This window comes from Myotis brandtii, unplaced genomic scaffold (genome assembly GCF_000412655.1).
Source record: "Myotis brandtii unplaced genomic scaffold, ASM41265v1 scaffold84, whole genome shotgun sequence".
In the NCBI taxonomy this organism is placed as follows: domain Eukaryota; kingdom Metazoa; phylum Chordata; class Mammalia; order Chiroptera; family Vespertilionidae; genus Myotis; species Myotis brandtii.
The window spans coordinates 10,207,465-10,234,317 of record NW_005371410.1 but is presented as its reverse complement, the minus strand read 5'-3'; the positions used below and the strand labels follow the sequence as shown (position 1 = coordinate 10,234,317).

Below are 26,853 nucleotides of genomic sequence, written 5' to 3'. Positions count from 1 at the left end.
CCCTAAGATTAGCAATCTAACCAAATGCCTAATTCCAAACACTACAGCTGATCTCCAACCTAAAGTGAGTCTCATCTGAACCTTTCTTGGTCTTGGTGTGTCTCTGGGCAGGTCTGTAAAAATCTCATACCCGCTCAATGTAGGAAGAGGTGGACGAGGTGAAGGTAGAGATGACCCTAAGAAGAATTTTCTATCTTAAAATCCAGAATTTTGAAGCTTCCTCATTTTCTTCAATACGCCAGATTGAAAACTTGTTCATAGCATACACAGGATTGGCTTTTTTTTTAATACAAAAGAAAAAAAAATGCTTCATAGTATTATGAGATATGTGGGGAGTTATTTTAGTACTTGACTGGCATTAAAAAAATAACTCACACCAGGGTGTAGTGAAGAAAACATGTTGTGAAGAACACAATTTTAAGATAAATACAGGGTCCAGAGGAATAATCAAGCCTTTTCTGTACATAGCCGTGTCTCTGATAACTTACACCAGCATGAGTTCCCACTGGGGCTGAAAGCAGAGAGCACCGCACAGCATGCTGGGAGCAAAGCGGGCCACAGCAGGAAGGAGCGAGCAGAGGAGGAACCGTGAATGGTGTCTGACTTAGCAGCCTCCATGGGGCAAACCCTAATCAGAACCAAGAACAAGCAGTGTGCACCAGTCGTTGTCAGTAATTTTAGGGGAGCCTGAATCTCAGAGATATGACTATAGGCAGCTCTGAATGGGAGAAATGACAAAGGGGTGCCAGGCAAGGCAGGGCCTTCAGAGAATTTGTGAGGAAGCAGGATGAGAAAGGGAAGATGGGCAGGAGCCCTTGGGGCAGGGAGGGCTCCTAACGATAAGTCAGAAGAGGGCTCACCCAGGGTACAGACTGGGCTCCATGGACTCCAGTGTCCCAGGCGTGAGTGAGGCAGAGCCAGAGAAATGCTGGGGCCTCAGACCACAGGAGCATGGGGACAGGCAGCACCCGGTTTCTCGGGGAATATTCAGGACTGTCACCTGTGACACTGCTCCCTTTGGCTCCATCAAGCCCTGCTGATTCCAGGGCCAGGCTCTGCTTGACCTTCCCCTTGTTCCTGTCTGTGTGTGGCTGCAGATACCTGCCTGTATCTGGGTGCTTTTTCTAAACACCCAGGCATGTGCCCATAAGACTAATGGGAGACAAAGGCTCAAGGACCACAAGAGACATGAGCTTGGAATACCCAGTCAGTGCCGGGGGAAGGCATATCAATTAAAAAATAGGATTTTATTTTTAAAATCAAGAAGTCATTTTTTACTCCTTCTCACCTCATTTTTGATGATAAGCTGAGCACAAATTAATTGATTATTATTGGTATATATTCCTTTTTTAAAGCATAGTTTATATTGTTTCTTGAAGGAATAGTAAGTATAACTCTTTTAGGTTCAACTTTTATAATGAATGGCTTGAAATTGTTTCATGTTTAACTTGTCACTGTTGAGTTTTTAACAGAGCTTTCTCTGGGTTGGTGTACCTGGCTTTGTTATAATACCAGCGTGCATTTCTGAAATTGTCCTTGTTGTTTGACAAGAGATCCACACTTGTCTTTGGCTTTCCTGTCCTGAGCATGGAATCTGGTCTCTATCGAGTGCACATTGCTTTGTTCCCCATAACCACTAGAGGTGCTTAAATTATTGTAGACTAAAATAGAAAAAAAAAAAAACACAACACTCTTTTTTTAAGGTTGGCGAAGTTAAGTTGATTTTTAAATTTAACTCTTTTTTAGCCTTGTTTTAATGGGAGTTTTTGTGTTTTGTTTTTTTGCTGTCTTTACTGCACCATGTTGTATGTTGTATTTCTGAAGATTATATTGGATAGTGTGGCCTAAAACTTCAGAAACCTTTCTCTTCTCTAATTTTGGTTCTTGGCTCAAGTTCCCTAACATTGGCTTCATAGAATACAAAAATACAGGACACCTAGTACCTTAAATAGAATTTCATAATAAAACTAGTAGACAGTGAAAGAAATAATCTTAAATCTTTCAAGTTTGGCCTAAATGTTGTGGCAGTTGAGGCCCCAGCAAAAAAAAAGAGAAATACTCTGAAAAGGGAGTAGTTTGGGGAGAGCTTAATGAAGGAACTGTTAACAAAGGTTTGAGCAATAATATGGGGAACACAGGGTTGGGGCAGCCTTGGGGATAGTAACAGCTGAAAGCCATTACCATACCTGGGCCTGGAGCGGGAAAGGGAGGAAGCTGTTGCCAGATGTGGAGAACAGCTGCAGGAGTGGACCACATTATGAGAGCTGAGACCTGAGGGAGGGGGTTGAAGGTAACCAGCCTGAGGAGGTATCGGGAGAACAGATGGCATTCTCCTTGCACTCTGTCCTCCGGTGCCTCTCTGGAGCTGAATCCAGTCAGAAGCTGAAGGCGAATCCAGTGGTTAAGTCCCCAGAGGTGGCCTTGGAGAGCAGAAGGGTGGAGATATGAAAGGGCGCATGGAAAATATCCAGCTCATTCTCCTTGAGGTTTGTTTTTTTTTTTTTTTTTTTTTTTTCCTAATAGAAACAGGTGTTGTTATCACAGAAAAGAACCTCAGGCCATTTTAATGTTAAACAGGAACTACTATCATTTATAAACACCTTTGAATATACACAGGTATTTATTACCCAGTATTACAACAGTGTATATATAATCAATTAAAAATGCCAGTGAATACAGCCAGATCAATAAAATTTACCCAGTTTAAGTGGGACAGTTTTGAGGAACCTTGGCCTTGACACCACTGTCGGGGTGCCTCCGGCATCACGTTATAAAAGATTCTAGGACACTAAGTCTGACTTTTGTAATTGAAATTTTATATTCGCATTACATGTGATAGTCCCAGATAGTTTTCAAAATAATGTTTAAACATCTTTAGCCTATCTTCAAAGGTTTTTATTTTCACATTAAGGAAACAAAAATCAGAAATTAGAAATTTACAACCATAGACATGTTTAGTGTCAATATCCGATATTCTTGTATGAATCAAATGATCATGCAACCCCAATTTTGCATTCTGTGTAACTGCATGATCACCACAGAGGTGAATCACCAGGCATTTCAAAAATAATTCATAGATAGGATCTAATAATATCCCCAAGTGTAGGCTGTGGTCTTTTATTAAAATCCAGATGAGCTGATCAACATTAGTCTTTCTAGCTGGACCTGGTGGGGCCATGGATTGTAACTTATTGTTAAATATCTGCTGTTTGACACATGGTCCTCATCTCCTCCTCACCAATCTGCTTAGATTAACCATCTACATGGGGAATAGTAAATAATTGAGCTTTTTATTTGATATATTCTGTTGAAACCTGGGACTTGTGTTCAGGGAAAAAAAAACTAAGTTGATAATGACAAGATACAAAATTAATACAAATTGAACTATTTTTACAGAAATCGGCATATCATATTCACTATCTTTTATGTTTCTGAGTGGATGCAGTAGTTAGCTCAGAGGTTGCTGTCTCAGAGCACCTGAGTCCGCAGTCTATATTTTTTCAAGGCCTTTTATTAACAAGTGCTCAGGCTTGCAGCTTTCTGCTATCTATCCAGGGATGAACAGGGAAATCCATTCTATTTCTTTTTTTTTTTTATCCATTCTATTTCTATACCATCTTTAAAACATTGTTTTACTTATTATTGCATTTTCTACCTTTTACTAAAAGAAGGAAAGATTCAAACCCTAGGTCTCCCCCCGCCCCCAATCTTCTCACCACAGCAGCTGCATAACTTGTGGGCACAGCTCAGAAGTCCACACTGAGCAGATGTGCATTTTTTCCTTAGAAAGGCCTTGGGCTTGCTGCTCGCCTCTCCTGTTTATCTCAGATAGGGAAGGTCATCATCTCTCTTTAAAAACAAAAAAAGTCTGAAATAGAAAAGTTGTTTTTTAACCCTTAAATTGTATTGTCTTAGCACAAGTTTAATGTAGTTTGCCTTAGAAATTATGATATTTATAGTTTCAGTCATTAATTTATTTTGGATAATCTGGTCTAGATATTCAGCTGTAATATGTACACAATCATTTTCTAAAAATAAGTTTGAAGAAATGATTATTTTGATACACTTATGCTTCGTCTTAATTAAAGACTATTTGCTTTCCAGAAAGGGGGTCCTTAATACAGTTAGAAAATCATTTTTTAATTTCTATCCTCTGAATATCTTTTTTTTTTTCTAAATGACAAAGTTACAAGGTTCAGCTGACTATAAGGGATAATATTTAGTGCACATATTTTAAAGTAGAAATTCTCACAGTTAATTTTGTATATGAAATCAGTCTCCATCTTGGCCACTTTTTAAAGCAAAGGTTAGTAACAGAGTTTTATATCAACTTTGTTATTACTGCTTTCTAACATTTGAAGCCTTTGACATATTCAGTCCTCCTTTTTTATTTTTGTTCTAAATCTGTGGCGTTTACAAAAAGTGTTAGCTCCCTGAGAATCAAAGAAAAACTCAGCTCCCTTGGATTTTCTTTCACATTTAAAATCTCAGCAGGTATCCGGTATTTACCTGGAAAATGGCTGACTGCATTTGGCAAGGGCGTGAGGGAGTCCTTGGCATTAATCTCACTTCTGACACCAATCTGCTTGGTCACAATAGGACAGTGATGTGAATGATGGAAAGATGGCAGTACAAAAGTTAGACGTTATGTTGTCTCTTTAATTGTAGAATATATGGAAAGATACAGATACAGTTACATAAGGCAGGAGCCGACAGCATTGCCTCAGGCAGTGTCAATTTCCCAAATCTCCAGGGTCCCAAGGAAATAGACAATGACAGTCCCCACATGGGTGAATTCACAGGTTCTCCCATGAAATGACCCCAAAATCCTACTCCAGCACTAGGGTTTTCCAAACTTTGTCTGAAACTGTGTTTATAGCTGACTCAGGAAGGCCCTAAGAATTATCTTCTCCTACTATCTCATATCCATTCCAAATTGATTTATACAGGTTTATGAGCTTAAGCAAAAAGGAAGTCCTGTAAAGACAGCTGTACACCATAGGTTTATAAAGAAATGTTACCCGGATTTTGTTTGTTTTTTCAGCCCCAAAATTAATATCCTTCTTTGATCCTTAAGGTTTAGTCCTTACAATGTTCCCATTAAAAATATGGGAAAGGTTTAATATCGGTTCCTTAATATTTGGGTCCATAGCATCAAGGTATTTAAAGCTCCACTGGGTTGTAAACTTCCCATGAGACTAGGTTCCTTGAGGGTCCGCACTGTCTATCATGGTTACCACCACCTGCCTAACGCAGGTTAGTAAACAGATAAGTAGATGGGTGGGTGAATTTACTTAGCCTGCTTCTCTTAATATTGAAGTAAATTAATCTGTCCTCAAAATGGCCTACAAATCCATTCTTTGTCAACAACTTTTACCTTCATTTTGTTAGCCTCTTCGGTGGTCTTCTTTTTGTGGGGAATGGTGTGACCCTGTGTAGAATCCAGTGATGTCCCAACTGGCCCTGGGACTGCTCTTGGTTAAATGATTTTTTTAATCTTCACACCATCTGTCTGTTAGATATTAAAATGTTTATTTGGTTTAAATTTCAGTAATCCAAGGTCAAAAGAACTGAAAAGGAAATTCTGTGTTATTGTAGCCATCACACCTATTTTTACAGACAAAGCTTCTTTGTCGGCAGACTCGCAGTGAAACAAAGAATATTCTCATTGGTGGCAAAGTTTAAAAATATTGGAAACGTTTAGATGCCTGTCCCTGAATTGAAACAAATCACCATCTATCTATTGGTAATCCCACTTTTTTTTCTAAACATTTATGCTATGTTTAAGGACAGAAATCCACTGGGAGAACCTGCCCTCAATTTAAAAAAAAAAAAAAGCTTTATTTAATCAGAAAATTCACATTTCAATTTGCCTGAGGTGCAATGAGCACGAGGAAGCAGACCATGCTCCCCTCCAGGGTGATGTCAACTAATAAACAGCCCAGCTCTCCTGGCACAGTCCTCAGCTCTGCAGGCCTGACAGAGGCCCTTTGTCGCCCTGATCAATAGCTGCTTTGTGAGCTTGTATTGTTAGAGTTGCTAAGAACTGACAACCTTACTAGCAGGTGCTACTGAACTTACCAGACTGAGATCTGTCAAAACCGCTACATCCTATCTTGACGCTTGGTCCAATAAATGGGGAGGAACCTCTAACGCTGCATTTCAACCCCCTTTGTGATGATAGAGTGACCTTAGAGGGCAGGAGTTAGTACAGAGACCTGCTGTTCCATATATGTTGAGTGTACATGAAGCTCAAACTTCACATCATAGGGCAAACAGGGTAAGGGGTGTCCCTGCTCCTCCAGAGCATTGCTCTCTCGGCTAAATTCTCCTTCCCTTCGCCCCTGGGTTTGGTGAGAGTTCTACACTCAGCTGCTCTAAGTATCTATTAAATGCTGAAATTAATCATTTTAAGGCCCACTGTCTAACTATGTAACTCCACCAGAAGTTGAATAGTTAGTTGATTTTTAAAGGGAATGTAATGTTACCATCATAAATGATTTCTTTATTCAAACCTCTTGATTTTCTATTGTTTGAAGCAAAGTAATGATGTCTATATAATGGATAATTAAACCTGCCATTCATTAGAGAAGAGTTTCCTTGCTTTTTATTGCAAAAAATGTGGCAGGCCATAAAAATCCAGAGCTAAAATGCTATAAAATGTTTTTAAAAAGTATTTATGCACCTAGAAAATCATATTCCTACAGTGTAATCAGTTGACCCAAACCCACTCACTTATCACATGTAGGTAAACGCTTTTCTATGGAAAGGGAACGTCTCTTAGAAGACAGTGTCAGAATTGGGTCCAATTATTTTAATCCAGTCTCCAGACATCTCTGAGCTATCCAGTTGGAGGGAATGGATACTACCGCGGTCATTTACCTTGCCTCTTCCTACTGTTGTGTGGTCGTGATGTGGTAACTGATGAGGTACCAGAAGCAATTGCTAGGGTGCACGATTTGTGCCCCTTTAAATGAGGTTATTGAGCGTAAGGTTCGGTGGATCAGGGTGCTTTTTATAGGTGTGTTTAAATATATTGGCATGCTTTTAAACCAGCCCCTCCCACTCCTTTGAAGTTCATGTTATGCTCTGCCTTCTTCCATCCTTCCTTCCTGTCATTTATCAACTTTGTGTCTCTGAGGAGTTCAGGTAATAGTCAACTGGTCAACCTCAGCTCCTGCCATGCCATGGGTTACATTGTTACCCATAGTGCCTCTCTTCTTCAGTGACTTAATCTTAATCTCCTTTAGATTTGTCATTCTCAGTACACCCTATCTTCACCCCTATTATGACATCCAGTGCCTAGACACCACCATTTTTTTCTAGGTTCATCAGTTCCCTCCTGGCCTTACTTTTTTTTGCCTACCTAAATGTCACTCTTCCAGTCCTCTTAGCTCTTCACCCCTATATTTCTCCTACAACCCATCTCTTCACTCTTCTGACTAGAAAGTGACATTCGTGCAGATTGCCTCACCAGAGTCTGCTCATTCATTTTTATTCTTGTCTTTGGTTGGCTCCCTTTGCCACCCTGTCAGCAGTCAGACAGATCTTTGCCCCCTCCTCAACCTTCTGCCTACATCCTGCCCCCTCCACTCCTGGCAGATGGCTTTTCTGGCCTCCTTCACTGAGGAAGCAGAAGCCAATGGGCGTGAACTGTACTTTTATACTCATTTCTGTCTCCTCTATCTTGCCTCCCATCCTCTACCCCAGGTACACTACTCACCTCCTTTCTTCTCTTCTCAGAGGAAGTGAATCTTTCCTCCCGTTCAGCACCCCCATTGTCCGAGCTCCCTCATCATCTCTCTTCTGTCACTCCCCTTAGCTAGATCCATGTCCAAAGCCAAGACACACATTCCAGTCTGTCCCATCCCCATCCAGCTCTCTTCAAGGAAAAAACAAATCCTTTGACTTATTTTATACCAGTGGTTCTCAACCTTCCTAATGCCACGACCCTTTAATACAGTTCCTCATGTTGTGGTGACCCCCAATTTCATTGTTACAAATTGAACATAATTAAAGCATAGTGATTAATCACAAAAACAATATGTAATTATATATGTGTTTTCCGATGGTCTTAGGCGACCCCTGTGATAGGGTCGTTCGACCCTCAAAGGGGTCGCGACCCACAGGTTGAGAACCACTGTTTTATACACTGACATGTATATCCCCACCTTCACCTTCCCTCCCTTTTTTCCTTCTCATCCAGGTTTCACCAAGCCTCTCCTTCACTCTCTAGCCCATTCCATCTGTCTTCTGTTCCTATCATCCTGCTGACATGGTGACTTCCTAATTCCCAAGTCCAATCCACTCACCTCTTCCTGCCTCTCCAACCATTCCTTCTCAGTGTCCTGTCTCTGCTTCCTCTCCCAGCCCCTCACATGCTGTTGGTTCTCAGGGTTTCACCCTTGGCCACCCTCTCTTTGTACCCTGATTAAGCTCATATATTCTACCCATTGGGGGATGATTCCCAAGGTCCTAAATCTCTTTGAGTCCCACCTCTCAGTTGAACTTCCAACTAGTATAGCCAAGCTGCAGATATCCAACATTTGTCACACCAAAATTGAACTCATCATCTTTCCTTATAAATCTTCTCCTGTTGCAGTCAGTGGTGCCACCATCTACCCAGACGCCCAAGCAAAAAACTGGTATTCCAGTTGAATTGCTCTTCCTCCTTTATCCATTAGAGCTAATCAGTTAGAGTCCTTGAAGTCTGCTTTACCAACATTTCTTTGAATAGTCACTTGTTTCCTTCTCCACAACCACTGCATTAGTCAAGATCTTTATCATCCCTCCCTTGGACTATTATAGTAGCCTCTTCAATAGTCTGCCCACCTTACTCATGGTTCCCTTCACTCCATCCTTTATGCCCTCAATTTTTCACCTCTCTTAGAGAAGAGTTTCCTTGCTTTTTAGGTGAATTCACAGGTTCTCCCATGAAATGACCCCAAAATCCTACTCCAGCACTAGGGTTTTCCAAACTTTGTCAGGGAATGTAATGTTACCATCATAAATGATTTCTTTATTCAAACCTCTTGATTTTCTATTGTTTGAAGCAAAGTAATGATGTCTATATAATGAATAATTAAACCTGCCATTCATTAGAGAAGAGTTTCCTTGCTTTTTATTGCAAAAAATGTGGCAGGCCATAAAAATCCAGAGGTAAAATGCTATAAAATGTTTTTAAAAAGTATTTATGCACCTAGAAAATCATATTCCTACAGTGTAATCAGTTGACCCAAACCCACTCACTTATCACAAGTAGGTAAACGCTTTTCTACGGAAAGGGAACGTCTCTTAGAAGACAGTGTCAGAGTTGGGTCCAATTATTTTAATCCAGTCTCCAGACATCTCTGAGCTATCCAGTTGGAGGGAATGGATACTACCGGGGTCATTTACCTTGCCTCTTCCTACTGTTGTGTGGTCGTGATGTGGTAACTGATGAGGTACCAGAAGCAATTGCTAGGGTGCACGATTTGTGCCCCTTGAAATGAGGTTATTGAGCGTAAGGTTCGGTGGATCAGGGGGAGACTATATTCCCATTTTTTAAGGGTTGCATTGTAGGCTTTAGTCAAGAGCATTTGTAAGATGGGAGGCCCTCAGGTCACCCATAGTTCTCCTGCCTGACTCCCTTTTGCTCCACTTCACCACTGAGCAGCTCTACAGATGGTTCTGGAAGACATAAGAATACATTAAACATAATCCACTTTCTTTGGTTTTGATGATAGAGAGCCCCCCATGGCTTTGGACACTTTTCCTAAACCTGGATATATCCTAGAACATTGGATGAGGTTATTGAGCGTAAGGTTCGGTGGATCAGGGTGCTTTTTATAGGTGTGTTTAAATATATTGGCATGCTTTTAAACCAGCCCCTCCCACTCCTTTGAAGTTCATGTTATGCTCTGCCTTCTTCCATCCTTCCTTCCTGTCATTTATCAACTTTGTGTCTCTGAGGAGTTCAGGTAATAGTCAACTGGTCAACCTCAGCTCCTGCCATGCCATGGGTTACATTGTTACCCATAGTGCCTCTCTTCTTCAGTGACTTAATCTTAATCTCCTTTAGATTTGTCATTCTCAGTACACCCTATCTTCACCCCTATTATGACATCCAGTGCCTAGACACCACCATTTTTTTCTAGGTTCATCAGTTCCCTCCTGGCCTTACTTTTTTTTGCCTACCTAAATGTCACTCTTCCAGTCCTCTTAGCTCTTCACCCCTATATTTCTCCTACAACCCATCTCTTCACTCTTCTGACTAGAAAGTGACATTCGTGCAGATTGCCTCACCAGAGTCTGCTCATTCATTTTTATTCTTGTCTTTGGTTGGCTCCCTTTGCCACCCTGTCAGCAGTCAGACAGATCTTTGCCCCCTCCTCAACCTTCTGCCTACATCCTGCCCCCTCCACTCCTGGCAGATGGCTTTTCTGGCCTCCTTCACTGAGGAAGCAGAAGCCAATGGGCGTGAACTGTACTTTTATACTCATTTCTGTCTCCTCTATCTTGCCTCCCATCCTCTACCCCAGGTACACTACTCACCTCCTTTCTTCTCTTCTCAGAGGAAGTGAATCTTTCCTCCCGTTCAGCACCCCCATTGTCCGAGCTCCCTCATCATCTCTCTTCTGTCACTCCCCTTAGCTAGATCCATGTCCAAAGCCAAGACACACATTCCAGTCTGTCCCATCCCCATCCAGCTCTCTTCAAGGAAAAAACAAATCCTTTGACTTATTTTATACCAGTGGTTCTCAACCTTCCTAATGCCACGACCCTTTAATACAGTTCCTCATGTTGTGGTGACCCCCAACCATAAAATTATTTTCGTTGCTACTTCATAACTGTAATTTTGCTACTGTTATGAAAATTTAAAAAAAAAAAAAAAAGCTTTATTTAATCAGAAAATTCACATTTCAATTTGCCTGAGGTGCAATGAGCACGAGGAAGCAGACCATGCTCCCCTCCAGGGTGATGTCAACTAATAAACAGCCCAGCTCTCCTGGCACAGTCCTCAGCTCTGCAGGCCTGACAGAGGCCCTTTGTCGCCCTGATCAATAGCTGCTTTGTGAGCTTGTATTGTTAGAGTTGCTAAGAACTGACAACCTTACTAGCAGGTGCTACTGAACTTACCAGACTGAGATCTGTCAAAACCGCTACATCCTATCTTGACGCTTGGTCCAATAAATGGGGAGGAACCTCTAACGCTGCATTTCAACCCCCTTTGTGATGATAGAGTGACCTTAGAGGGCAGGAGTTAGTACAGAGACCTGCTGTTCCATATATGTTGAGTGTACATGAAGCTCAAACTTCACATCATAGGGCAAACAGGGTAAGGGGTGTCCCTGCTCCTCCAGAGCATTGCTCTCTCGGCTAAATTCTCCTTCCCTTCGCCCCTGGGTTTGGTGAGAGTTCTACACTCAGCTGCTCTAAGTATCTATTAAATGCTGAAATTAATCATTTTAAGGCCCACTGTCTAACTATGTAACTCCACCAGAAGTTGAATAGTTAGTTGATTTTTAAAGGGAATGTAATGTTACCATCATAAATGATTTCTTTATTCAAACCTCTTGATTTTCTATTGTTTGAAGCAAAGTAATGATGTCTATATAATGAATAATTAAACCTGCCATTCATTAGAGAAGAGTTTCCTTGCTTTTTAGTGCAAAAAATGTGGCAGGCCATAAAAATCCAGAGCTAAAATGCTATAAAATGTTTTTAAAAAATATTTATGCACCTAGAAAATCATATTCCTACAGTGTAATCAGTTGACCCAAACCCACTCACTTATCACAAGTAGGTAAACGCTTTTCTATGGAAAGGGAACGTCTCTTAGAAGACAGTGTCAGAGTTGGGTCCAATTATTTTAATCCAGTCTCCAGACATCTCTGAGCTATCCAGTTGGAGGGAATGGATACTACCGGGGTCATTTACCTTGCCTCTTCCTACTGTTGTGTGGTCGTGATGTGGTAACTGATGAGGTACCAGAAGCAATTGCTAGGGTGCACGATTTGTGCCCCTTGAAATGAGGTTATTGAGCGTAAGGTTCGGTGGATCAGGGTGAGACTATATTCCCATTTTTTTAAGGGTTGCATTGTAGGCTTTAGTCAAGAGCATTTGTAAGATGGGAGGCCCTCAGGTCACCCATAGTTCTCCTGCCTGACTCCCTTTTGCTCCACTTCACCACTGAGCAGCTCTACAGATGGTTCTGGAAGACATAAGAATACATTAAACATAATCCACTTTCTTTGGTTTTGATGATAGAGAGCCCCCCATGGCTTTGGACACTTTTCCTAAACCTGGATATATCCTAGAACATTGGTCTTCTCTCTTCTCTCTTCTCTCTTCTCTCTCTCTCTCCGCACAGACATCTTTGACAATCTGATCAAAGCATGCTTCCTTCTCCCCAGAAAGATGCACACGTGCAAACACGATTTGGCATGAGTGCCAGGGTTTTCACTGAGCCCCTGAAGCCCATCCATGGGGTGATGGCTCTTGTTTGTGGGCAAATCTAAACAGTCTCCAGATCATCCACTGGTTTCCATCTAAAACCAAGAGGAAGAGTCGTTTGGTTTCCCAAGACATTTTGAAAACTCCTGGAGCATTTTTATAGCACATTTTGGAATATAATGACGTCTCCTCCAATGACACTTTGAACATTGTCTGACTAAAACACTAAAAACAATTTCAAACTTGCATTTCTTGGCTCAGTGGAGTCGAGTTTCTTCATACCCACAGCCTCTTTATAGAAGCTGCTCGGAACCACTTCGTTTCTCACTGGATTTCCAAGCCTGACTCCCCCGTCGGCTGTCAGGCTGTGACTGCTTTTCCTCTCTTCCTTGGTCATTTCAGAAGCCTCCCTAGGACCCTAGCCTCTGAACCCTCTCCTGCACAGCTCAGGCCAGCACCCGCTCTGCTGGCCCAGCAGCCCAGGGAGGAGGCAGAAAGGAGCAGGCACCCAGGCCCTGGCCTCCCTTCGGGGCCTTTTGTAGGGTGAGAGCCTATGTCAGGGACACTCCACATCTTCAAGTGAGTCTAAGCTTCCCCTTCTGCAGTCCAGCGGCTGGCCAATGAGGTAACAGCGGGGATTGACCCTCCCTGCCCACAGAGTGTGCCGTTTCCCAGCAGCCCAGGGAGGAGGCAGAAAGGAGCAGGCACCCAGGCCCTGGCCTCCCTTCGGGGCCTTTTGTAGGGTGAGAGCCTATGTCAGGGACACTCCACATCTTCAAGTGAGTCTAAGCTTCCCCTTCTGCAGTCCAGCGGCTGGCCAATGAGGTAACAGCGGGGATTGACCTTCCCTGCCCACAGAATGTGCCGTTTCCACAGGGGACATGAGGGCATGAGGTGATGACTCTACCCCAGGCATGGGGTGGGTCTTCAGCAGCCCACACCCCCAGCACTGGGCACGAAGAGGGCCGCCTCCTTACTTAGCATCCAGCACATGCCCGAGTTCACAGGCCTCTCCTTGGGGTTCCTGTCGTCACCCTCTCTTCCTTGGCAAAGCTTCTCTCCTGCTCTCGAAGCCCAAGCTAGTCCACCGTCCTCTCTCTGGATTATTCAATTCGTTTGCTCTCTTGCCAGGCTCCCTCCTTAAATTTCTTGCCCAATGGAAGCTCTCCTGCTCCTTGGTCTCCCTGGAAGTCTTCAAAGCCCCACTTGCCCCAGGAGGCCCCTTTGTGTCTGGGTTCCTTCCACCTCCAACCCCCACCCCTCACCGTCCAACTCTTAACCTTTCTGAGTGTCCCTGCTGATTCCCAATGGCACTCACCTTTCTCGCTCTCCCTCCCATCCTGTGTGCCCTGGGAACAGCCAGCTACAAAGACTTCATTGGCCTGAACCCTGAGGGAATGCTCTTGTGCGCTCCGCTCTTTCCCACCTCAGCACAGCTTTCCAGGGTCACGTTTCCAGGGGACCCTGAGGCTGGAAGGATTTAGATCCACTGAAAAATGCTAACCCTCAGCGTTCGGCGGTGTTGGAAATGTTTGGCAGTCCCTCCCATGTCTGATGTGACAAACACTGTGTAGAGATGCCCGGAGAGAAGCCTTTAATGCTTGTATTGTGTTTTAACTTGCTTTCCTTTGGAGGCAGGGAATTGTCAAGTAAGTACTCACAGCACTCTGCCAAAGCCAGTGTTCGCTGAGCATCCAGCGCTAAGCGTTCATGCAGAGCCCACCTCCGCCAGGGGTCTAGACTCAGTCCGCTGAGTTTGCCACTACGCAGGTGTCTCCCTTTTGCCCCCTCACCTTCGGTGTTGAGGCGATGCAGCTGTAAACATGTGCTTGTGAATACGAAGGAACATTCTGAGATTGCTTTACTTTTCCGTTTTTAACTGAAAATCAAGGTGAAAAAAAGCATCCTCGGGGTTGCCACTGCGTGTGTACATATATATATACAGTCTCATGTATATATTAATACATAGTGTCTGTGCTTGTATGCATACTCTATACACACTGTATAATATGTGCCATATTATACAACCCTGTGTACCCTGAAGACCAGCCCTGCGTTGAATCTCAGATTCTGCCCTATGAACCATGCTGCAGTCCCAGCATCCCCGTGCGCCCATCTCAGACCCTGGCTTGCTTTTGTCATCAATGAAACCTTCTTAGGGGAAAGAAGAAACCCACAGATTTCATTTGAAAGTCCCACTAAAACAGAAGAAAGAGCAGATGTCCTGGGAAGCGATAATTAGTGTGCAGGAAGTGTCTAATTGCGAGAACTGGCAAGCCCCCGCCTCCTGGTTTCGCCCCATTTGGCGGCGATGACGTCAGCCGGGGGTGTCACTTTGCAGAGATGTGCTCGCTACCCGTTCTTCGGTGCTGATGATAATACCATGGGATCCAGCGATCATGTATGGTTACATAACATGTTTTGATTGAAGAGTTTCTGAGAAAATAAAGGTAGCTTGTTTGTTTCCCCCCCCGGCACAGAGATGCAAGCCGTTCCAGCAGGCAAGCTGCCCTACCAAGAAACGCGGGGAATTATTAGGCTAAATTATGAGTTGAACTTGATTCGAAAACAAAGCATCCATTGTGCATAACGCCCAGTGCCATCCAGGAGGACGGGGTTGTTTTTCTGACCAACGCTTGTCCCCAGCACACTCGCAAACCAGCAGCGTCCCCAGGCGCATTCGCAAGGCCCCGGAGAGCGCGTGGGAAGCATTGACAAGGCTTCCTTTTTTCTCCCCGTTCTGTAGGCGCTTTAGTGCAGAGTTTGCCCAGAGACGCCAGGGTATGAGCTTTCTGAATTTGTAGACGGGTGCACTCTTTCATTTGTTTTAGTTCTTTGCTGGCATGCCCGGGAAGCATGGTTTGTGCCACACAGGAATGTCTGTTCACTTGGAAAGTGCTTGTGCATGAATGAGGTGCTTGCTAATGCGACTCTAAACTGTACTAAGTTTCTCACTTGGCTTTGTTTGCTGCTTCCAAGGGGATCAAGGTAATCCTTTCTCTTCACCTAACCCAAGAGCAATAACTAATGGATTCGGAACGTGCGGCGGTGCTGGTGTGGGTCTCCCCTACCCATCCATGGTTTCCCAAACTCCAATAGGTCAATTTAAAGGAGCCCCAGGTTACCCAAAATTGGCCGAGAATCCATGAGGGCTCACCCATGATAAAATCTCCTAAGTAAGTGGAGAGGCCCAGATCTCCAGAACTGAGGAGGGAAAAGCAACCTCTGCTGTGATGGTAGCAGTGGAACTAGACCAGAGCCTGCGGGATGGAGCAGGGTGGTTCTCTGTTTTTGACCCCTTGCTTCCTGCTGGCCCCCTTGTGTGGGGAGAATCACCTGAGGCCATGGCTCCCAGGCCAGGCTGGTAAGTCCCACTGCTCCCCATGCTATGATTTTTCACTCCCTAACTCTGAACGATTTTGATGGGTCCTGTCTGAAAATGGCGGAAGCACGGCTTCTACTGTCTCAAGCTCAGGCTCCTCTTTTGGTGTTAAAGTCAGCCATTGGCTCATGTGGATTTCCCGGCCCCTGGGAGAGAGGGACTGACCCCCGATGACCACCTCAGTGTCTGCGAACCGAGGTCCCATCATGCAGGACCCTTAATGTCAGAAGCTTTTCAGGGGGTGGGTGGAGGTGGGCAAGGGGGGAGGACTGAATAAGCCTAGGTGGAGGGTCCTCTGAGGGGTTGGGGGACAAAGGAGCCTGGCCCTGGCCTTCGCTGGCCACGCCCAACAAGCAAGCTTGCTGCCTTTGGTCAACACTGTTTCTCCTGGCCACTCTCTGTTCCAGACCACCCGTCAGCAGAGCAGCTCCCCAGCCTGAGAAACTCCAGAAGAACAACATCACCAAGAAAAAGAAACTGGTTGAGGTGAGGAGGTTAAACACTTTTGCGTTTAACCGGATATTGAAGTTCTGACACGTGGTGGACATCATCTGCAGGTCCCTTCAAGGGAACCTGGATGGATCCAATGGCTCTCGTTCCTTCTCCCTCCTACACAGCATTGTGTCCCCCATCCCACTGTCACATTCCCTCAGCCCTGCCCCTGGTCCTATCAGTACTAACTTCAGAATGTCCCATGTCCTTCAAATCTGGTTCCTTTTTCCTATACTGGGTACCCCTCGGGGAGAGCGGGAGTTTATTCACTGTCTGTATTTTTGAGCACTCACCCTGCACCAGGTATTATGCTTTACACCTAGGGGTAAGTACTTTCATTGTTTCCATTTTGCAAATGAGCACAGGGCATTTCAGTGACCTGTTAGGCCCCCTGCCCAAGGTCACCAAGCCAGTAAGTGGCGAGGGGTGTGGACTCAGTGGTTGAGACTTGGGATGGTGGCGCTGGTAACCTGCTGTTTTCTGGGCGAGGCCTCCTAATGTTCTTCCTGTCTTTGGACCCCCCTCCCTCTCATGCCCTGATGCCCTATCAGCTCTTTGAAAGTTAACTTCACGTTTCACCCTGGCGTTGAGACCCAGTCGATTCCCACATCCCGGCCGATTGGGATTCAAATGAATGGGTTCAGAACTTTACCAGGCGCTACCGTTCAAGCTCATCTCCTGTCATTCTCACTGTAACATAAGTCTCCGCTCCCACCCCCATTGCCTAGTGGTCCTGGAGCTGCCTTGGGCTTTTACGCCCCTGATTAGAATGTCTCAAGCCCCATTCAGATTGAAAGCTCCTCCTCCTCCTGCCCTAAACCTTGGTCCTTCCAGGCTCTTTGCTGACGTCTTCTCTTTCCTGATGCTCTTCACCCTGAACCCTCCTGCACCCGGCCTGCTCCCTGCCACACACCCTGCTGCCATTATTTGTGGCTCAGTGTTCTCCCGTACTAGACTGTGAACTCATGGTTTGAAGATGGTCAGAAAAATCCATCTTCAAACTTATTGGAAAAGGAGTTCACTGAGGGGATTTCTCATGGAACCCAGCACAGGTCAGGAAATACACCCGAGCTTCAGTAGAGACCAGATCCAGGAGCTGAAAAGCCATCATCAGCCAAGATGGTGCCTTCATCTACCCAACTGTGGGTCTGACTCAGTCTCCTCTTTTTCTGCAGACTTTTTTAACTGCTTTGGTGGACTTTGGGAGAAGTCCACTAAATTCCTGGGAGAAACCATGTGATTGGCCCAGCTTGAGTCAGTTGTCCACTAGGACTGGGGGTTACATAATTACACACACATAGTTCTGGGAAACACAAGGGGTTGGGGGTGCCGGGGGAGAGACTGAGGGCTGGGCAGACATTCAGTAAGTTAAAAGGAGGAGAAGATGAGAGAGATTTTTAAAAGCAAAATCATAAAGATAACATTCATGGTGCATGGCTAACTAGATAAGTCAGCTTGAGCAAGGAGTACAGGAGATGTGTGTAGGGGCTAATTGTGCCAACTTAAGTAATTTGGGCTTTTCCCCATAGGCAGTGAGAGTTAGCAGATGCTGTTGAGTAAGGACATGGTGTGGTGCTTTAGGAGAATTAATCGGATGTCTGAAGTTGGTGAGCTTTGGAGAAAGAAAAGGCCAGAATCAGAGATCATGGAAAAAAGGAACTCACCTCTTCTTACTCTCATTTCCCACCAACCAGCATCGCGCCTGGCACAGAGGCACTGCCAACAATACATGTGCGTCAGATTGAATTAGGAGCTGGTCTGATCCAACTCAGCCACTGCTCTTTGTCATGGGAGACAAGACAGGAAGAAGAGAAAGACTATAAACCCAGAACAGTATCTAGTTGTTGAGAAAAAAAATGCAAATTCTGTAGAAACTTTGTAGGGCGTGCACCCAGCAACAGAATGAGCGTGGCATTTGCCTCCCTGTTCTGCTCTGCCAGGCCCAGCTGTGTGTGTGGGAATCAGAGCAAATCTCGGAGCCACCATTCAGCTCCCCTACGAGTGCCTGCCAAGGCGCAGACAAACGTCTAGGTAACCTTTATAGGGCATCAAACCCGTAGACTTTGGCTCACCTGAGGAGCTGGGAAGCAAATCTAGTTTGTTTAGAAAACTCACTATAATTCTAGGTGTTAGCCTGTGCCCCTAGCATTCCAGGCAGTTAAAAAAAAAAAGGGATGGGGTGGGGGGGGGGCTGCATTTTATCCGCAGCTGGACAAGAAGCAGAATGTTTTTAGCGCGAGGTTGGCTGTTTCCCGGGCCCTGCAGTCCCATGAGAGGCGTGGCAGTGCCTGCAGTGCGGGCTGTGCCTCTAAGGGCCGCTTTCATCTCTGTGTGGGGGTGTAGGAGCTGGCTCTCGACCATGTGTTTGGCTACCGAGGATTTGACTGTCGCAATAACCTGCATTACCTGAATGAGGGTGCCGACATCATCTTCCACACCGCGGCGGCCGGCGTCGTCCAGAACCTCTCCACAGGTGACCGAGCCCCGAGAAACCACCTCTGAATACAGGCCTTTGTTTTAGCCTTCCTGTGCATGTGCCCACACTTTAGGTGCTCCACAGCGTAAGCATCCTCTTCCCCTTAAAGCCATTCCTCTATTCCAGACTGGTATCCTTTAGTCCTAGAAAACGGGCAGGCTCATGCTTGAAGGGTCAAAGGTGTCAAGGTCAGGAGAGGTGTCCAAGGTGCTATCAGCTCCCGGGAGGCTTACAGGGATGGAAAGAAGCCAGAAAGAGGGCATGGGGAATAGAGAGATTCCAAGAACAAGGCCTAAGGGAGCTTTTCTCATTTTTAACTGGGATCAATTTTTTAGCAGCTCAGATTTTCAAGTTTTGCTTATTGTGACGATGTAGCTAGGTTTACAGTGAGAATGAGAATACTTAAACACTAAACAAAAATACCCAAAACTTAACTATATGACTCTTACATTGAAAAGTTTAAAAAGAGACACAAAGTGCAAAAAGAATTCTTCCGAAATTAATTTAATAGACACCCATAGCTTTACCACCAGATTTAGAGGTTAATATTTTGCCTTATTTGCTTCATATCTTAAAACCTTTTTTTGCTTTTCAAATTTTTATGTTCTTCCCAATTGGTGTAGTTGCCCATGCACAGGTTTTTAGGCAGTGAAATCACTGGGCACATAGTGACTTGTCTTTTGGGGGGGCGGGGAGGGCCTTGAAATTTTCTGTGTATTTTCTCCATTTTCTAGCCTCTCGTTCTTATTTTAATAGTGATGTGCTGTTTCCTTGTATGTCAATGCCATCATTCACCTTCCGTTCCCAGGCATGAGGGTAGGTTTACAGTGGCCACTTTGACCATCAGCCTCCTCCTTCTGGACTCTGGAAGCCCCTGCACTTGGACTGTGCTCTGGGCCCACACGGGACAGCAGGAAGGATCGAATGGAGCTGACGTGTGTTAGATAAGACACCAGCTCCTCTCTCAGATCGGAAACAGACTATGTACATGTGAAAAGTGATCTCCTGTCTCCCCAGGGCTGATTCATTTCACAGGGCATTTCCAAAGACGCCGCACGGAGCTGTGGGCTGGCCCTGAGGTCTTCAGGCTCCCCCGCTCACCCTCCACGTCTCTCTCGCAGGGAGCCAGAGCTTCTACCTGGAGCACACGGACGACATCCTCTGCCTCACGGTGAACCAGCACCCCAAGTACAGGAACGTGGTGGCCACCAGCCAGATAGGTAGGCGGGTCCTGGTGCAGCCGAGCTCCTCCACGCTGAGCAGGAATGTTGGGAGAGGGCAGGGTGGGTCACTGACACCCACCCCTTCTTGTTGACGTTGCTGTTGATTTTTTGAGTCCCGAATGCCTCTGAGTTGCTTGGGTTAACACATCCAGTGCTTGGTGGTTCTGAGGAACCAGAAAGTCAGACCATAGCTGATTTCCCGATCACTGCATGCCCCCGTCCCTGTGGACTGGTGAGATTTTTCAAACCCAGGGGAGCAAATGAAGAGCCTCCTGTCTGAAGCCTGGTGGTTGTGCTTGGTCAGGAGACAGTCCAGTGTGTGTCCCCGGGTCTTCTGTGCCTGGGAAACTGCCAATGACCAATGGGAACTGACTCACGTTTGTGAAAAGCATGTGTGTGTGTTTTTTAGCTTTTGTCATCTCAAAGGCAGTTTTTACAAACATACCTTCCTGGTTGTCTTCATTGAGCCATGTCCATTTTTACATTTAATTTGAAACTTTCTGATGCTGGTGCTGAGTGCTTCACTATTTGAAACGTGACTTACTTTAGCTGTTGTTTTCCCCCGACGCTTCCTCATTGCCATTGCCCACCTAACGCAGGTGACCTTGTGGAGACCCCAGGTAAGGCTGTTCCATCGTGAGTAGTTTGACTCTGCACAGCAAAGTCATGCCGCTGCGTCATGTTTGCTGGTTGTATCTGGCTGAGTCGCAGATACAAAGCGTTGACCTCATCCGTCTCCTTCTTGCGACCCCCCTCCACCGGTGTGCGCGTTGGGCATACGTGCCCTTAGTCCCTGTCTCTACGAGCCCAGCAGATGCTTGCTGTTGTCTTCGCCTCTGGCAGGTCAGGCTGTAGGTCCCTCAGGCCCAGTCGCCGAAAGGCCCCGAACGCTGGTCTTAAAGACTTTTACACAAACGCAAGTGTTGCCTTGGCTCGGCCATTCTCCAGCCTGAGCTCTCTGTCACGCCTCCCGCATGCAGGAACAACACCTTCCATCCACGTCTGGGACGCCATGACCAAGCACACCCTCTCCATGCTGCGGTGCTTCCACTCAAAGGGAGTGAATTACATCAACTTCAGCGCAACCGGGAAGCTGCTGGTGTCGGTGGGCGTGGACCCCGAGCACACCATCACCGTCTGGCGCTGGCAGGAAGGTAACCGAAATGGGGCTTTCTGTCCATGCGGGGGGCGCACTTGTGGCCTGGGCTGGGCTCCACCCTCCATCTGCCTCCCTGCCAAGCCCAGGAGGCCTGGCTGCTGGGGCAGCAGATCCCAGGGCTCTTGGGATCCTAAAGAAGCTGCCCATTGGATGCCTCTGGGTCCTGGACCCCACGGCAGAGAGGGCTGCCAGGGCGGGGCAGGCCTGTGCTGGTTCGCGAAGGGTCTGTGGGCACTTTTGGAAAGTGCCCCAATGCACAGCCTCCTCCCTTTCTATCCTACCGACCTCTGACCCAATCTTCCTCCTCCTTAGCGTTCCTTCTGGCGGCTCCTGGATTCTGTAGCAGCCTCTGCACCTCGATTCTTATTCCAGGAACTGGGGACAGGGTGTTACCACTGAGACATATTTTTCTTTTACATTTTAACTTTTTGAAATGGGGATTCATCTTGTAATCAAGGTTCACATTTAATTTAGCCATTTAGTTTTTCTTCTTTCTTTCTTTCCTTTTCCTCTCCCCGCCCCCCGCCCCTCCCCCCGACACACACACAAAGAGAGAGGCTGCTACTAAAGCTGTGCAATTTTCCAAGCATGTTCTCAGGCTGGCAAAAGCAGGTCTAATTAGTTAGGACGTTAATGAGGTCTGTCTCCAGCCGGGCAGCCCGTATCTGGGGCGCATGAAGCCAGGCACGCACAGGGGGGCACGTCTCCAGTCGAGGCTTCTGGCGTCCCATTATCTCAGCCTCTTCCCATGGGAGGGGCTGTGGCCGGGGGCTATGAAGAGAGGAGCACAGCCAGAGGAGCATCCCAATCCCTCCTGAGCCCCCACGTGAGGAAACGAGGCTGGGGACCTGCAGATGTTTATGAGAAGACTCAACCATCACATTCTCTCCATTTCCCATTTTCTTATTCATTCATACTAGAGGCCTGATGCACGAACATTCGTGCAAGAATAGGCCTTCCTTTCCCTGGCTGCTGGCACCGCCTTCACTCTGGCCAGAGCCGCCTTTCCGCCTCTCGCCTTGTGTCAATTTGCATATTCCCTCCTTATTGGCTGTGGGCACCGCCATCTTTTGTTGCGAAGTTATGGTCAATTTGCATATTCTGTCTTTATTAAATATGATACTGTGTCCAAACGGCCCCATCCTCTGGACCTTGGGGATGCAGGTTCATTCCTCATAATGTCGTGGCCAGCTGGTTAAATAGACGAATGAGTCAATTTCCATCCTCTGCTTGAACACTTTCAAGGATGTGGCCCTTGTCACTTCCCAAGGCAGCCACTCCCTCTCAGAAAGCTCCACTAAGCCCTTTCCTCTGTGAGGTCGTACGTTGCTGTGTAATGCCTTTCTTCTGCAAGACTGACTCTACTCTCTGTGGTAGCCAAGTCCAAGTCTATTCCTCATGCCTAGAAAGAAGGTTACATTGGCCCCTATACACAGTCCTGGCTTTTCAGCTCCAGCTCGCTCTCCTCACTGCCCTGTCTGTCTCTCTGGGCAGGACCCGCTCGGGCCCTGCCCCAGCACAGACTCTTGCTCACTGGGCCCCTTCTGACCTGCAGAGGGAGAATCGGTGGAGCCAGGACTTTTAAACAAGCTCCCAGGAACAGGAGAGGCCTTCTCTTTGGTAACTTGCTCCCGTTGTTTTTGCTGGAACCAGCACTTGGGTCTCTACAGAGGCTCTGAGCCAGAGATAATATTGAAGGGCCTCTCACCAACCACCAGCTCTTCTGAGCTGATTGCGGAAGGTTTTTCCTTCACTTAAGTCCTGCTTACAGATAAATAAAGTGTTTTCCCAGAGGTTTATGTACATTTTTGTGATCATTAGGGAGCATATAATTCATTCCTTATTTGTTAAATAAATAATTTGTGGAACTCTTGGGTGTGTGTGTGTGAGAGAGAGAGAGAGAGAGAGAGAGAGAGAGAGAGGGAGAGGGAGGGAGAGAGAGAATGAATATACAAAGTAAAGTGGAGGAAAAAATGAGCTTATTATATGAACTGCATGTTGTCAGGTCCTAGATGCTTGTATAAAATTTGTTCTGAGCGACCTAGAAGCCAGTGCCCAGAGGGAGGCAGGCATCGCCACAATAGAAGTGTGTGTGAGATCACCAGGAAAAAACAAACAGTGGCTTAGAAGAAAGGTGTATCTTACTGTTGTTTCATTTTGCATTTCCCCCGTGACTCCCGAGCGCTTCCTTTTCCCATCACTTTTGACTGCCTGTATATTGCTTCTTCTGTTCTTTACTGATTCTTAATGTTAAGTCTTGGTCTCATAAGTTTTGCAGTGTTTTTCTCCCACTCTGTTGTTTGTCTTGTTACTTAGTTTATAGTATCCTTGGGTACCGTTTGGGCCCAAGGTAGAGAGGGGTATTACAGGAAGCTAGCATTTCTTCTGCAGAGAGAGAATTACTGCTGGTGGTGAGAGATAACCTGTGGGCCTCCCCTTCCCTGGGAGACCATTCCTATAGGGAGTGTCTGCAGGCTGGCCTCGGCCCACGGGGCTAGAGAGCCATTATAAAAACAAATAGGTGAGTGTAAGTGACGAGGAAGAGGGGAAGAAAAAATACATGTGAGTGAATAACAGGGAGAGGAGATAAGAGGAAATTGGAACTAAAACATTCAGAGTAAGTTTAAAGAAAAATAAAGGAAAGATAATAGAAGTTCAAAATAAAAGTTAAAAACTCAAGGGCTGATGGGCCAAAAATAGATGAGGTTTAAAATAAGGGCTAAAAGACTAGAAGCCAAGAGATTTAAAAAGGAGCCAAAAGAGTGATGATGATAATAATAATTGTCGCTTACAGAACACTCACTGCATCAAGACTGTTCTCAAGGGCTTTGCTTATCTCCATCCTTTTAATCTGCACATTTTCAAAAATGGGCACTATTATTACCCTCGGTTTACAGGTGAGGAAACTGGGCACAGAGAGGTTAAATAACTGTCCAAAGTTCTACAAATTAGTGGTGGCATTGGGATTTGATCAAGACAAAGGTTAAGTAAAACCCAGGAGAAAAAAAAGAAAAACTCAAGAGACAAGTAAAAAACATAAATAAATGGAATTGAGGATAAAACTAGTAATTAAATGTAAAAGATAAAGGAATTTAAACCTAAAAACCATAAAGAAAAGAGACCTTTGCCCTCATCAGTTTAGCAGAGTCTTGGCGAGAGGCTGTCTGAGAGAACGTGAGTCTCGGCGACACTCGGGGAGGGTCCCTCTTCCTGTGGGGGTGAACCTTGGTGCCGATGAGGGACAGGGATGCCCCTAAGCCGTTTTGCCCTTTTCTCTGGAAGCTTCCACCTCCCAGGCTGTCCTTTCCTGCTGTGTTCACAGGTGCCTGGACGTGGCTGTGGGGGTGGAGTCGGGGATTGTGTTAGCAGCCCCTGCTGTTGTGGAAATTTCCCTGACAGCCTCTCTTTCCCACGTTGGGAGTCGTGTCTGACGGGGGCAGGGGCAGTTAGAGAAGAAAGGACACTGCAGGGTGCCCGGGTTCCTGGGATGGAGAGCCCCCCTGACCTGCAGCGCCAGCCTGGCCCGGGCTCAGCAGGGCCCCTCACTGGACTCTCTCATCCACGCAGGGGCCAAGGTCGCCAGCCGAGGGGGTCACCTGGAGCGCATATTCGTGGTGGAATTTCGCCCGGATTCGGACACGCAGTTTGTGTCTGTTGGGGTCAAACACATGAAGTTCTGGACCCTGGCAGGCAGCGCCCTCCTGTATAAGAAAGGGGTCATCGGGTCCATGGAGGCTGCCAAGATGCAGACGATGCTCTCCGTGGCCTTTGGTGCTGTGAGTCCCAGCAGAGCTTCCCGAGGGGCCCTGAGCCCCTGGGCATGGAGTGGGGGGCGAGGGGCAGGGGGAGTGGAGAAGGAATATGGCCAAGAAGCTGCAAACAAGAAAGCTGTTTCCACAAGATCAGCTTTATTGGCATTTTGCCATCACTGTTCCCTTTCCTTAGCACCGATGGGTGGGCAGAAGGTTCATGATTCCAGAGGCAGACGGGCTTGGAAGCCTGTGGGGCCTGGGTTAGACAGCCGCAGAGGAGGTGGGGTTCGTTTCTACCACCGAGAGCATCCCTTTTTGTTTCAGCCCTTGTGCACCACAAATTCCCCCAACTGGCATCCTTAAGTGGGCTGTAGGGTGCCCTCAGCCAACTGGCACGATCCCCTGGGGACATCCTGGGACACAGCCCACGGGCCCTCCAGCTGTGGGTGTGCCCACCTCCTGGATGAGCCAGGAGAGCGTGCTCTCAGGTGGAGCCCCGCCCGCCGCCCCGTCCCCTGGGCCTTGCTCGCAGAATGGAAGTTCACTCCATGCAGAGCTGTGCTCCGTGGGGAAGCCAAGCCCCACAATAACTCCGTAGACTGACTTTCAGGCCAGGTGATGTATCATGTGCTGCCATGACTGCCTGCAAACTCCTTTGCCTTTCCTTAGCTCAGACGGTCAGATCCAGGGCATGTTTCCATTTCTCCACTCGGGTTCCTAACCGAGGAGCAGGTGTCTGGGGGGGTGGCGGGGGGGGGGGCACCTGTGAGGGCTGCTGTGCCTGTCCCGGTGTGGATGGTGTCCCTTTGTTTGCAGAACAACCTCACGTTCACGGGTGCCATCAATGGAGACGTCTACGTGTGGAAGGACCACTTCCTCATCCGGCTGGTGGCCAAGGCTCACACGGGGCCCGTCTTCACCATGTACACGACCCTTCGGGACGGACTCATCGTGACCGGCGGCAAAGAGCGACCGTAAGCCAGAGCTCCTCTGGGAACACATGTTTAGTTGAGTTGAGTTTTGTTTTGGGAAGAGACAGAGAAGCATCTACAACTTGGAGAAAATGCAGATTTTCGTTCTATCTTTGCTGCATCAGGGAGGTCAGTCTGCCGTCTCTCCAAGGGTCACCGCCTCTGGAAGGGAGGCTGTTGAACGGTGGCTTAACAACCTAACAGCCCGAGCGGTGTTCTCGCACAGATCCGCGTGGCTTTGCTATGCATAAAGTGTCCCTCTCGGTAGCTCTGAGGGAGAAGAGATGAAGGAGAAGTGAGAACGGAGAGAGAGGTTCCAGTGGGGACAGGAAAGTTGTGAAAATGAAGCAGAAAAACGGGAGAAACACGAACACTCTATGTTTGACTTAATGAAAAGTTTGATTTTCTAGATTACAATTCTCTTTCCTTCCAAGATCATGGCATTGGAAGGCATTTTAGGAAATCTGCACGTTCAAGGGTTGTGCTGGCCCGTCACCAGGGCCTAAGGGAGGGCCACCCTGGAGGGTCCGTCCTCCTGGGCTCTGGTGGAGTGACCGTAAGGAGGTGCCAGGGAGAGAAGGCAGTGAGGGTCACGGGAGGTCTGAGGACAAGGCCTGACATGCTGAGTTCCTCTTGATCTTTTTAGGACCAAAGAAGGAGGTGCTGTAAAACTGTGGGACCAGGAGATGAGGCGCTGCCGAGCCTTCCAGCTGGAGACGGGGCAGCTGGTGGAGTGTGTGCGCTCCGTGTGCCGCGGCAAAGTGAGCGGCTGGTCTCTCCTGGGGCCGGGAGGAGGGAGGGGTCCAAGTGAGGGTTAGCTCAGCACCTTCCAATGAAACAGTGGAAGCGAGAAGCAACCTGCATTTATTTGGCATCAAAAAACTGCGATTTGGGGAGCACACATTTAGGCAGAACCAGATAGTGTCCCGATTGCGGGGTGAAAGCAAGGGGTTTTTATGGGAA

At 46.7% G+C, this 26,853-nt stretch overlaps 1 protein-coding gene across 3 annotated transcripts in view; it reads left to right on the top strand.

The window, feature by feature from the left end:
* The window catches only part of EML6 (echinoderm microtubule associated protein like 6), a 199,557-nt gene that overhangs the window by 163,527 nt on the left and 9,177 nt on the right, over nt 1–26,853 (top strand). The window contains exons 28-36 of one of the 3 annotated variants that reach the window (XM_014532032.1): nt 14,070–14,084; nt 15,415–15,423; nt 16,225–16,303; nt 18,653–18,782; nt 19,907–20,005; nt 20,989–21,162; nt 24,735–24,943; nt 25,736–25,893; nt 26,537–26,651. In XM_014532032.1, coding sequence (XP_014387518.1) covers nt 14,070–14,084; nt 15,415–15,423; nt 16,225–16,303; nt 18,653–18,782; nt 19,907–20,005; nt 20,989–21,162; nt 24,735–24,943; nt 25,736–25,893; nt 26,537–26,651 — 988 coding nt within the window. The remainder of the gene's footprint in view (nt 1–14,069; nt 14,085–15,414; nt 15,424–16,224; nt 16,304–18,652; nt 18,783–19,906; nt 20,006–20,988; nt 21,163–24,734; nt 24,944–25,735; nt 25,894–26,536; nt 26,652–26,853) is intronic. The other 2 variants (XM_014532033.1, XM_005884611.2) reach the window with 2 other exon arrangements.